At 43.6% G+C, this 13304-nt stretch overlaps 1 protein-coding gene across 4 annotated transcripts in view; it reads left to right on the top strand.

Annotated features, from left to right (window-relative positions):
• Nucleotides 1–11551, top strand: part of GFRA1 (GDNF family receptor alpha 1) — a 230299-nt gene extending 218748 nt beyond the window's left edge. For all 4 annotated transcript variants that reach the window (XM_044934905.2, XM_006071673.3, XM_006071676.3 and 1 more), the window contains 2 exons: nt 7439–7492; nt 8427–11551. In XM_044934905.2, the coding sequence (XP_044790840.2) occupies nt 7439–7492; nt 8427–8582 (210 nt within the window). In that variant the 3' untranslated portion in view covers nt 8583–11551. The remainder of the gene's footprint in view (nt 1–7438; nt 7493–8426) is intronic.
• The last annotated feature ends 1753 nt before the right edge of the window (nt 11552–13304 follow it).

The following is a 13304-nucleotide window of genomic DNA, read 5'->3' as shown; positions in this document are numbered from 1 at the left end:
GCCCCCAGTGCTGTCAGGTTAGGAAGTTTCTACTCTAGGCTTGGCCGTGCGTGCTAAGTCAATTCAGTCGTGTCCGACTCTTGGCAACCCTGTAGACTGTAGCCCGCCAGGCTCCTCCATCCATGGGATTCTCCAGGCAGGAACACTGGAGTGGGTTGCTATGCTCTCCTCCAGGTGATTTTCCCGACCCAGGGATTGAACCCACATCTCTTATGTCTCCTGCATTGGCAGGCGTGTTCTTTACCACTAATGCCAACAGGGATTGAGCCTGCACCCCCTGCATTGCAAGGCAAAGTCTTAACCACTGGACCACCAGGGAAGTTCCTCAGGCTTGGCCGTAAACTCAACCTAAGTTGCCATGTTGCACTTGGAACAACCCACAGGTACCAAGAATCCAAGACCTTCTAGACTCTAGAACATGAATCCACATCACCTTCAAGGCTACCACACACACACACACACATGCAATCTGGCCTCATTTGAGTTCACTGCACTCTGGTTGTTGGAGGGCCTTGTCTAAACAGCCCAACTGGGATCTGAGCCTGTGCTTTCTTGGGATGAGGAAGTATGCCTTCAGGCCTCCAGTCCCCTCCCCACCCCTTCTTATGACCGGCCTCAACCTGCCCAGAGCCTGCCAGACTAGCTAAACTTGGCACCCAGTGAGCCTTCCGAAACCTGTACTGAGTGAAACATCTTTATAAGGTCTTCTTAGAGCTTAATATAATGAAAGCCTTTTGGCTGAGGTTCAGGGAATATGCAGACACAGTGTCTTGGAGGGAGTAGGTAGACGAGACGTGGTAGGAAAGCTGCCCAAGAATTATTTCACTCCCATCTCATTTGTACCCTCCTCACAGACCCTCCTCCGCCCCTTCCCAACCCGTGGGGCTGGCAGAAATCGGCTTGGAGGAAACAGCTGAACATAGGCTCTGAAAGACAAACACCCAAACCCAGGGGCTTAGAGCAGACCTTATTTATGTGTCCACTTGTTTTACACACTGACTTGACTACACATTATTCAGACCAGTGCTTGCAAACGGTTGTTACCAAGTTCGTAGCAAAAGCAAATCACCTGGAAGGTGAGTTTCAAAACAGACAGGGACAGGGATTTTAGAAAGGCTAGCCAACTGCTTGTGACCTGACCAGAAATAAAACATCTCCTGCCTCTCCCAAAGTCAACAGGCAAAATCCGAAAAGCTGAAAAGTGTGCCACTGGGCACATGACTGTTACTTTGCTCAGATCCGCTAAGCAGGCAACTTCTTTTTTCTGTCTTCTTTGTGTGTGTAGAAATTAACTTGGGCAAATATGTGTCAAGTGCACATACAGAATTGTTATATAGTAAGGTGTACCCATAAATGTCTATAATTGGGTGAATCCATTTTGTTAAAATGCAGTGTGAAAAATGAGAAAGTAATAAGTGATTGCTCTATTATCCTTCAAATTAGGTACACAGCCTTCTTAGGCTTTGTCTTATGAGAAAATATAAAATGTGCAGATTTAAATTGAGAAGTGGCTTTGAGTTCTGGACTATTTCAGAAAGAACTCATGCGATGGTTTTCCCTAGCAACGGTCCAATTTGTGCTGCAGAAGAGGCTCGTATGCTGATAAACTGGTATTGACAAGTGTGATAGATACAGCTTGGTACTTAGTGAGTGCTGGAGAGCAAAGTTGATTGCATTTTACAGTCTGTGTATTTCTCTGTTTATTGCTTGTATTCTGTCATTAAGCAAACAGGTTCTTAATATAGCAAATCTCTCTAATCAGTAAAGCAAGGGAGAAAAGAACCAGAAGCATCATTAATTATGACCATTTGGCTGCAGCCTGGGCAATCTGTTGCTATTGGATTGAGCAACTTCCTCCAGTTTTATTTTCTGGAGGTAGAGCAGAAACTGGCTTTTCTTATACATGGAGGAGAGTAGAGAAATCTTCAGAAAATAAAACTGGTTAAACACTGGCTTCTCTACAGAAATGGAGTCCTGGGGCAGCAAAAGCCAAGCTGCAAGTGGGTATGGTATTAAGCCTCCAGTTCTGTAAACAGAGCAAGTGTGCAACTCCAAAGCCTGATCCCACCCGAGGCTCCGCGAGAGCCCACTGTGGCCAGAACGCGTGGGGCATGCGGTGCCTGATGAGTTAGCTTGACCAAGAGTTCTGGACTCTATGTATGTCTGAGCATTCTGTACAGGAAAGCAGTCGGCACCAGGCAGGCTTTCCAAATGCTAATCACAGGGTTAAAAAGCAGGAGAGTCATTTTCTGACTCCAGGTAACAGAGATTAATAGCATCTAATGCATTTATTAACCCTCTAGTGCCAGGGACTGGTGGAGTCTGGCAGCAATTACAGTGACATGAAAATTCTATTATGTGACATGCCTGGACTTGGGGATTACTGCCAGTGACAGTCTTATAAGACTGTTGGAGGGACAAGGGTTGTGAAGAGCCTAAAGACCAAGTTCCAGAAAGAGAGAAAAGCTACTGGTTTGTGGATGGATTTCTCTAGCAGCCTGTTCACTGTTTCAGGATAAAAACCTTATGGTCCCATGTTTTGGTGGTGGTGTTTTCCCCAAGTTGGAGGCTTCTCCCATAACCACATCACTATCAGTTAGGTGATAGGAAACCCTCTTTCATAAAAGAGATTAAATAATTCATTTTTCAATATGCTGGAACTGTGGTTAAAATTGACTTTTAGAAAAACTGAAATCCATTCTCTTCCTTTGTATCCCCCCTTTTTTTTAAAGAGAAAGATATCATATTTTAAAGCCACAGACAGTATGGTTTGGTGTCTAGATAGATCTAGCTAGTCAAGCTCTATGTTGGGCCCCTTCCTATCTTTCTTTCTTTGTTTTGACTGCTTCACATGGCATATGGGATCCTAGTTCCCAGACCAGGGATAGAACGGCGACCCCTGCATTGGAAGGCAGACTCTCAACCACTAGACCACCAGGGAAGTCCCTTGTCTTCTTAATAAGCAGGGCTTGGCAGATGGGATGCGTTCCATTATTACACTCCTGCTTTTATCAATTTGGGACTTGGAAATGGTGCTTTTCCAGTTTCTTCTACCTTACCTTATACTTTGCAAGGTCTCAAGTTTTTGTTGGTTTGTTTTGTTTTCAGTTTTCCTGGGACTGTCCCAATTTTCCTCAATTGAGGCCATGTTCAAAATATGTAAATAATCTTTGTAATAGCTAAAAGTGGGAGATGCCCTGTAATTGTATCTGTTTGCATTTGTCAGACCTGACTAGTAAGACAGTGATAGCTGATGCTTTAAAAAGCACTCAGGATCGTTGTCGTTGTTCAGTCGCTAAGTCATGTCCAACTCTGCGGCCCCATGGACTGCAGCAGGCCAGGCTCCTCTGTCCTCCATTGTCTCCCTGAGTTTGCTCAGACTCCTGTTTAGTGAGTTGCTCATGCTATCTAGTAATCTCATCCTCTGCCACCCCCTTATTCTTTTGCCTTCAATCTTTCCCAGCATTGGAGTCTTTTCCAATGAGTTGGCTCTTTGCTTCAGGTAGCCAAAGTATTGGAGCTTCAGCGTCAGTTCTTCCAATGAATATTCAGGGTCAATTGCCTTTAAGATTGACTGGTTTGATCTCCTCAAAGTCCAAGGGACTTTCAAGAGTCTTCTCCAGCACCACAATTTGAAAGCATCAATTTTTCAGCGCTCAGCCTTCTTTATGGTCCAACTGTCACATTCATACATGACTACTGGAAAAAGCTTTGACTGTATGGACCTTTGTCGGCAAAGTGATGTCTCTGCTTTTTAATATGCTATCTAGATTTGTCATAGCGTTCCTTCCGAGGAGCAAGTGTCTTTTAATTTCATGGTGGAAGTAACAGATTGCTCGGGCTTCTACAAGGGACTTCAAGAGCTGGATTTTCTTAAGTGGGCTCTGGATATGCACAGGGGGATTTCTGACCCTTGCTGGTCACAGGAGGGATTCAGAATGAATACAGGACTTAGAAGCATGCACACTGCTAGTGCATATGCACAGGTATAAATTCCCAGGCTCTGCCCCTCCACCTGCAGCTCATGAACCCTTAGAGGCATTGGACACCCAGCTGACACCATTGAGTCCAAGCAGCAGACCACTGGCCCTCCAGCCCAGGTTTGGTGTGGGATTTTAAAAGATCTCATGTCTGTGTGCAATCTGATTCATTTATGCAGGTGTTATCTTCCCTCCGCCTCCTAATCACATCACAGATCTTACTGCGGTTCTCATGAGGTTCTGGTGGAACTCAGGGTCTGCTCTGCCCTGCCTCTGAGGTTGTGAGGGTTTCCGGGCTCCCGCAACCTCTCGATGGGAAGCAGTGTCAACTCAGTATATAAGCAGAGTATTTAGAAGCTGGCGTACATGGACTGCTATGCTTCTGGGGTGCTGAGTGCTTCTGTCATGGGTGTGACAGGAGAGAAGGCATTTTCTCAGAGACTCTGCAGAAGCCTGGTGGCACATGGTTACTTTCCCTCAGCAGTTCATCCAGTTCTGCCCACAGAATAGTTCTTGAAGCCAGATGAGCTTGAAGTTACTGCCTCTAGCTTTAATGAAGCCATCGGGCTGCAGGGAGACAAGGCCAGAAGTTGACTATTTGCTTTAGACAGAGGCCAACAAGAGGCCTGCCTTGCAGGGAAGAAGAGCTCAGAGCCTTCACAGGCTTGGAGTTGATCTCCATGTATTTTCCTGTGTGATTTGACCAGTCATCTCAACCATTCTCAGACAGAAAGCAAGAGCCTAGGAATTTAGACCAGGGCGTGTCTACCCAGTTGTACAACTGTAATCCTGTACACAGTTGAACTCTCAGTGACTAGTTGAGGACCAGAATTTACCTGTGTCAATGCAGAATCCATTTAAGAAAATTAGTTAAAGTAGCGACAGGGTTGCAAAGAGTTGAACACGACTGAGCAACTAAGCATAGCAGAGCACAAAGACCTTTTAAACTCCATTGGTGGTAGCCCCTTTACAATCAGGTAATATAGATGGGCATTTTTTCTAATACATCAGCAGGTTCCTAAAGTGACTTAGAAGTGTAGCCAGTGAGTCTCTCAGATGGTGCAAACAAAGAGAAAAACACTGTAGTCTGTTGCTAATCATAGAGAACAAAATAGGAGGGAAACCCAACCAGCCCTTGGATCTCTTGGTGGGCACTGCAGTCTAGGACACAGAGGTGTAGCTTAACTGTGACAATAGCAGAGAAGCAGATTGAAGGATTAATGCATCCCAGACAAGTCAGGCTGCCTTCTCTGCACGTTTTAGTGAACTTCTTAGTTATGCAGAGGCCCTTGGCAAGGCTTTATGTCTCTTACAGATTAGGGGCTTCCCAGGTGGCACTAGTGGTAAAGAACCTGCCTGCCAGTGCAGATAGATGCTGGAGACATGGGTTTGATTCCTGTGTTGGGAAGATTCCCTGGAGTAGAAATTGACAACCCACTCCAGAATTCTTGCCTGGAGAACCCCATGGACAGAGCAGCCTCGCCAGCAGGCTACAGTTCATAGTGTTGCAAAGAGTTGGACGTCTTAGCGAACTTCTTACTTATGCAAAGGTACTTAGCAAGGTTTTATGTCTTTTATAGATTACCACCTAGAAAAGAAAAGACAGAATGTGATGTTTTAGGGCCATTTGGGTGTCTGGCACTATTCCAGTTTTGAGCAGAAATAAAATGTGCAAAGTTCTACATATTATTCTCTATAGGTTACAATGCAGTGGACCAGATTTGCTGTTAATATAGATTAAAAGTAGGCTTTTGAGGAAGGCTCCATCCCTCTTCTGATTTGCCCTCTGATCTTCTTATACGTAACATTTAGTGACCTTTGAACAGCCCAGGGGTGCTTCACAGTGTCTTTTTCTTGATGCCTGTTTAAAGGTTTCGATTTCATATTCACGGCTGGCATATGCAAATATAGGTAAAGATTATGATGCCTCCCAAGTAGCATTATGGTCAATAAATTACTCCTTGTGTGACTATACCATGATCTCAGCCTAGCATGTCTTCAACAAGTTGCAAAAGTTGTCCTGCAGCAGGCAGCCTGCCAATGCATCCGCATAGAGCTGGTTGCCCAGATGCTCCTAGATTCAGGTGTGATGCTTAACTAGGGCCATCCTGTTGGCAAACGAACTCTCTGTCTTTTGCTACCAAAGGGCTTCTAGTTTCAGGGGGAGGGGGTATAGGAGGGTTTCTCTGAGTGGATTTGGGGGGCAAGTAGCGCATGAAAAGTCAAGCACGCTAGTATCTCTGGGAGAAACACTGGAAAGCAGGAAAGAGCACGATTCCATTCAGAAGTTTCAGAGACCTGTATTCTAAATATTGACTACAACTTAGATCACTCTGTGACCCTGAATAAGTCACTTAACGTCTCTGCTCTCTAATTTGTCTTCCTTTATAAAACAAGAGAGCTGTATTGGGTCAGCAGTTTTTATTATAATTGAGCAATGGAGTTTTTCCTCTAACTTGATTTCTCAGGTAGAAACCCAGTGGAAACTTGTTCCATTTGTGAGAAAACAGGGAGCTTAAAGCCCTCTCAGCTCAGGAACTTATAACTTCCCAGGAAGCAGTTTTAAAATGGCTAGAGCTGGGGTCTGTGATACCCTTCATGATTCTTGGAAGGGACCTGTCAAAGGGTCCCTGCCCTGTGCCTGAGCCCCCCAGCGCTGAGTGGTTTACCCACCAGAAGGCAGGCCCAGGAGCCCCAGGACCACAGCCTTTTTGTCATATCACTGTATGCCCAACCCTGGAAAATTGTTCAATAAGTGTTTGTGGACTGGAACAACTAATAAACAAATGAACAAATACACAAGATTCAGGAAGACCTATCTCTATATTACTGATAAATGAGAATTTTTATTACAACATTTTTACCTAGAAGGCACTTCATAAACATTAATATTCAGAACTATAAATGAGTACAGATTGCAAATGACTTTAAAACTTTTTTCTTTTGTAACCTGTGCAGTGGCTTTGAGAGGGGGCGGGTACAAACTCAGGTGTATTTTGTCCAACACACCAAATTTTTTTTTCACACCAAATTTTGAAGACTTAGTATGAAAGTTTAAAGAATGTAGAAAAGTATCTCACTAATCATCTTTTATACTGGTTACATGTTGAAATGGTAATATATTGAGTTAAAGAAAATGTCATTAAAATTTTCTCTACCTGTTATCTCTTTATTTATGGAATTAGTACAAAAATTTAAATTATGTATGGGCTCACAGTTGTGACTCACATATTTCTAACAATGACACAGTCTTATACTGTTGATCATCAATAACTACTCTTCCATAATGGTTTAGTCGCTCAGTCGTGTCCATCTCTTTGTGACCCCATGGACTGTAGCCTGCCAGGCTCCTCTGTCCATGGGATTTTCCAGGCAAGAATGCTGCAGTGGGTTGCCATTTCCTTCTCCAACTCTTCCATAGTATGTACAAATAATTGTGTGTGTTTGTCTTTTCCCAGGCACAGAAGCTGAAATCCAACATATCAGGCAGTACCCACCTCTGTCTTTCTGATGTAAGTTGTTTCTTTCTGAGTCTCCCTGCATCTAGAAACAGAGCCTTTGGGTCCCTGGAACAGGGTGTGATGGGAAAGGGCTCAAAGACAACAAGGTTTCAGGCCCAGAAAAAAATCTAAGTCTCCCTTGGTGTCCCTCTGCCCTCGGAGCCAGGTGCAGATGCTGGTGTTCAAAGCAGCGCCAAGTGTGGGATCCTCATCTCAGAACTGGACCAGCACAGATACCATTGTCCTGGTACCATGAGAACCTCTGTGATCACCGTCACATAAGCTCAACCGGCACAGAGAAGATACATAACACTTCTTGCTGCTTACCAGATGTCCCCTAGACTGCTCCTTTGACTTTCACAGCGACCCAGAAGTAGCCAATGCAGGCCACGTTACCCTCCCCAATTTACAGTTATAGCTCATCGTGGCAGGATGTGGTTTTCTGGGATTGAGCAGGTCCTAGGGATGGGGGTGAAGGAATCCATCCTGGGGAAGAACAGCTGTGCTGACTGAGAGTTCAGGAACCTGGGTCCTGGCTGGGACTCTGACTGACAAGCAGGGCAAGATCCTCCATCTGTAAAGTCCAGGGTTGAACCAGCCAGTGGAGGGAAAGGCCACTGCCAGGCTCCAATGCGATTTGTGACCCATCTCTGTGTGAGCCCGTACTTGCCTGGGCAGGCTTCCTGAGATGATTCTTCCTGCCCTCCTTCATGATAGAGAGCGAGCGAGCATCCCTTCTCAGTCAGTGATACCTGAAGGGAGGATGGTTCCATGTTGCACAGCTGATGGGTGACCTTAGGAGCAGGGGTAAAAATCTTGGGTTGGCTTTGGTAAACTGTATAGCTAGTTGGGGGCAGGGATCGAAGAGGGAAAGAGTGCAGCTAAAATATGCCGTGATAGAACAAACACATGCAGTGGGTGATAATGAAAACGTTCTTTCTTACAGCGTGATTATGAAAAGGATGGTCTCTCTGGGGCTTCCAGCCACATAACCACAAAATCAATGGCTGCTCCTCCAAGCTGCGGTCTGAGCCCACTGCTGGCCCTGGTGGTAACTGCCCTGTCCACCCTATTGTCTTTATCTTTGGCCAAAGCATCGTAGCTGCATTTACAGAACCATATGGACATGTGAAAAGACAAAAACCAAGTTATCTGTTTCCTGTCTTCTTGTATATCCGAAATTCCAGTTTTAGGAGCTCAGTTGAGACACTGCTAAAACAGTTTCATCCAACTGGAACTTTTTTCTTTTTTTTTTTTTTTTTCTAAGAAAGCTTCCTGTGATCCTTAAGGCTTTTATGGGATCCCCCGATACAGTGCTACATTCCACACTCAGAAGGCTTTGGGGCATGCTGGATTGTAAAGAGATGGTTTGTTGATGTGGCTGTAAAGCGGACTGGAGCCTTGGCTTTCAAGATCCTGATAAGGATGATGATTTTTAACAGTTTCACTCTGGTTTTGACTAGCTAGAGAAGGAGTCAGTATTCCTAAAGAATCTTCTATATCTCATGGAATAGGTTTGCTTTCTGATGACATGACCATACCATGGCAGTGGTACGTGGAAGCCAAACTTTTTTTGTCACAAAGTGAAGATTCTCATCATGACAATCTTGATGGACTTTGTGCAAACAAGCTTGTACCAGTGTTCTTTCTATATGTACTAGCGTTTTCCACGCTAATGTTTATGTACAGTAAACAGCTCTGCACTCTCTTATGAAAACAAAAAACACACCTGCCACATTCAACGTAATGTCTGTCTCCTAGTCAAAATAGAGAATGAGAGTGGGTGTGAGACTTCGCAGAACCTTGAGCATTGAGACAGTCTCCAAAGCCTTACTTGAGTGAGAAGCCCTTACACTAACAAGAGTCAAATATAGTTGAAGCATCATTCTAATAATCTTTACATGTATGAGGTTATATGTAGAAAAAAATTTTACTACTAAATGATTTCAACTATTGACTTTCTATATTTTGAAAGTAATGATATTGTATTCTTTTTTTTTTTTTTATTACCGGTGGTTTAATACAAAATACATGGAGCTTGTTTTCCTCTCATAAGTAGCGTTAGCTTCGATGTTGACTTCTCGAAGACAGGTCTTCAACAGCAGACTCTGAGGAGCCTCATGCTTTAGCAGAAAGCTCTGCATCACGTTACTGTGGACAGGCAGCAGGAAATAGAGCAGCCAAGCATTGTCTTTTATCATTTCTGGAAACACAAGCGTGCATACCTGTGGGAAAACTGGTGGCCACTCGTCAATGTTCTACAAACGCTACAAATGGCACCGTTGCCAGCTGACACAAACCAGGGCCTTGGTTTTCATGTTACCTGACAATGGCAGCTTTGACTGGGACAGGAGACAGGACGTGCTGCCCTGTCTTCTGAAGCAGATCCATGCCCAGGATACACAGCTCTTATCCTAAGGATTGTCTTGACTTTCAACTGTGATGGCTTGGCCGCTCTGTAGATCGGTTTGGTCTGAAGTCATCAGATACCTGCTCGCACTGTGTTCTGTGTCCTCCGTGATAGACTGTGACTGACTGCGAAAAAGAAAAAAAGTTTGGGAGATAAAGAGAGTCACGGTCACCATTAGGTCCATGGAAATAAGTTGGCCCAGAGACACAGAACAGGGACTCTGGATATAAGGCATCTGACTTGTTAACTGCACGTCCCTTCCATCATTCTCTTCCTTCAGTGAATAGCCCCGAAAGTGCACTTCTGAAGTCTGGTTGAAATGCTGAGATTTGAAATCGACAAGGATCGAGTGCTAGTAGCCATGTTTCTTTGCAACTGAACAGAGGCGAGGAAATTTCACCCAATAGAGTATCCGAAAAGTTGGCTTTCTTCTGACATCAGTAGAGTGGATGGAGGAGGAAACCCACAGTGCCCATTTCATCCTGATTCCCTTTGCCCACGGATGTTTGCCTTGTAAGAATTAATCCACTTACTAGGGCGGGAAATCTGTTAAACCCAAGATGAAGGCATAGTCTTTTAGCTCTGTTGGTGTTTGAAGTACATTTATATCCAAATGTTAATAAACATAAATGTATAATACTAAGTACCGAGTTTTTTCACTTCAAAATGTTTTCAAGGGAAATTCATCAAACAAATTCGATTAGTGAAAGGTTTCATAAAGACTCGTACTTTAAATAAACACATTAAATGTGTTGAAATACTTGGAATTCCAGTCATCTGTGAAAACATATCTCTTCAGAGCATATTTTGTTTTAATTAAGGTATCTGTGTATCTACATTGGACTAATTGCATAGAGGTCGGATTCTATGTAATCTACTGTAGAAAGCTATTGATTACTTCTGTAATAAACAGCATCTCTAATTAGTTTCAGATGACCAAAGAGGAAATGGAAGTTACCAGAGCTAACAAGGGTAGCCTTCAGTGAAGAATGCGTGGATGTGCAACACATAAATTAAATTGTAAACAGCCTCATTTCTCACCAACATAGATCGCATTTTTCTTCAGAGATAGAAGCACATGAGAGTTACCAAATTGACAGTCTGAAAATAAATTACTGATAAACAGGGGGAAGGATGTTCCATGACAACTCATTAGAGAGATTCTTATAAACTCATGCCAGGACTTTCCTGGTGGTTCAGTGGTTAGGACTCTACATTTCCTTTGCATGGAGTGTGGGTTTGGTCCCTGGTCGGGGAACTAAGATCCCACCTGCTTCTCGGTGCAGCCAAAACAAGAAAAATCACGCCAAGCAAGTGTTTATGCCATTTGGGGTGATCTCAGTTTAACATAGTGACCCAGAAACACAATCATTTGCCCCAGTACTGGAACAGGCCAAACTTTTTATCTTCTCTGGCTTCCTCTGGCAGCACTAAAAGCAAAAAATGATTCACTGCTTCCTGTCCTTCACTACCCTGCATTGAAGGTGCCACCAAAATCCAAGGACTGTTTGCTGAGGTTTGGGCCTGTCGCAGAAAGCATCTCGTAGTTGATTTTGGCAAAACATAAAATAGTAACTTAAATGCATCAAGACCAATGGCCCCCAAATCAAGTCTAGCCATGCCCCACTCCTTTCAGAGAGGAAAAAAAAAAAAAAGCAAGATTGCAAAACCGATTAGAAGCACATTCAGTCCACTTGAGAATGTTGAGTATCTTTGACCAAGAGGTGTTGGAGTAAGTGTTGGAGGTGTTGGAGCATTTAAAATAGAGCACATGAAAGAAGAAGGGCACAATAAAGAGAGGAAATTCAGAATGCCACCGAATATTTATTTTTCCATATTTGATTTATTCCAAGGCTCTAGTAGAAGAAGTGTAAGTTGAGAATGACATAGACTATTTTTCATTAAGTATAGCAAACTGTATCCAAAGTGTGATAGGAGTGTTGCTTCCATTTAGAAAAAAAAAATTTTTTTAATAATTCTTAATCCTGTAGTAAGAAATGTTTTAGAAGTGGTGTCTTCAAGCTCATCAAATATAGGCCAGGGCTCCTCCAGAGCTGCTGTGGCCTTTGATCTGGTCTATATTAAGATTGTTCCTATCCTGCACATGCTCCGAAGATGAGTTGTCTCCAGCTGTATCCCCATCCCCCACCTGCCCTTTGTAGTCTAAGTCAGACACTCCCAAACACTCCATCTGCTGAGCTGGGGAAGTGGGGGAGCGGAAGCATTTCTGAATCAGTGTTAAGTGCTTGGGAAAAGAGATGTAAGAGCAGTGGGAGTTTATATAATTAGCAAATTCTTTTCTTAGAATCCAGCTAACATGTATTTCTGTTGTTATTATTTACAAAATAGTGGCCTCCAAGGAGCTGTCTTTTGGAAAATAAGTTTTCATTCATGTAGTCAGGCATGCACGACTTATTTAAGTCAATAAACTGCAGGGCCAGAAAATGCCTGTTTAAATGAATGCACAGTTTCTCATTCTCTTTCAAACTGTCTTGATCTCTTGGATTCATACACCCCTGATCTTTGTTGCCTCTGCTCTTTGATTAAACAAATGAGACCATGTGTCAGACCCACCGTTTCAAGAACGACCCCAAAGCAATGACAACACACAAGAGTGAATTATCAATGGCCCGAACATGATGTTGGCCAAAGGGCCTGTCTGCCCTGAGCTTGGAGAGTTTGAAGACATGGAGCAAAGATCAAGGTGCCACAAGAGACCACGTGCTACGGCTGAATGGAGCCTGCCATCTGATCCAAATAGGAAACTTGTCCCAACCAAACAGCCAGAGTTCCCTGAATTAGATACCAGTGCCTTTGCAGAAAGCAAGCCAGAGCTAATATCTCGAGGACAGAGGAAGAAATTCCTTTTTAGAAATTCTGAAACAACAAAACAGCTGGGAATTTCATTAGACACCCTTACAAGCTATGTTTCTCTCTCCTCCCTAAGATAAGCATCTCATGTGTTTATCTGATACTTCTTGACTTTGACACAGCTTTTATTTTCAAGTGACCATTTGTTTGAAGTCTGTTGTCTAGGATTTTCAGGACGACTAAACCTCTGAACTTCATTCTCATTGCAGAGGCCTTAAATCTGTGGATTTGGCCACTACCTCCATCCTGGGATGTATTCAGTGAGACACCTCATTGCCCAAGGGTCATTAACTTAAGATACCGGCTGATTCCCTTTTCTTGCATACTGATTATTGATAACCCCAGTCCCCGCCCTTGTTACTTATTGCCCAAGTAATTAACAGAGTCCCTTCCTATCAGTTCTTCATTGTAATCATTCTAAATTTAGTCCTACCCAAATTGATTCCTCTTCAGTCAGATGCTGGTTCGACACGTAACCCTGGCTTTTTGAAGCCGGAGAAGTCTCTCTGAGGAGCCAGGTGATTTGAGATGATGCTAATCCCG

The sequence above is a fragment of the Bubalus bubalis genome, chromosome 23 (genome assembly GCF_019923935.1).
Source record: "Bubalus bubalis isolate 160015118507 breed Murrah chromosome 23, NDDB_SH_1, whole genome shotgun sequence".
In the NCBI taxonomy this organism is placed as follows: domain Eukaryota; kingdom Metazoa; phylum Chordata; class Mammalia; order Artiodactyla; family Bovidae; genus Bubalus; species Bubalus bubalis.
This window is presented reverse-complemented; position numbering and strand designations above follow the sequence as displayed.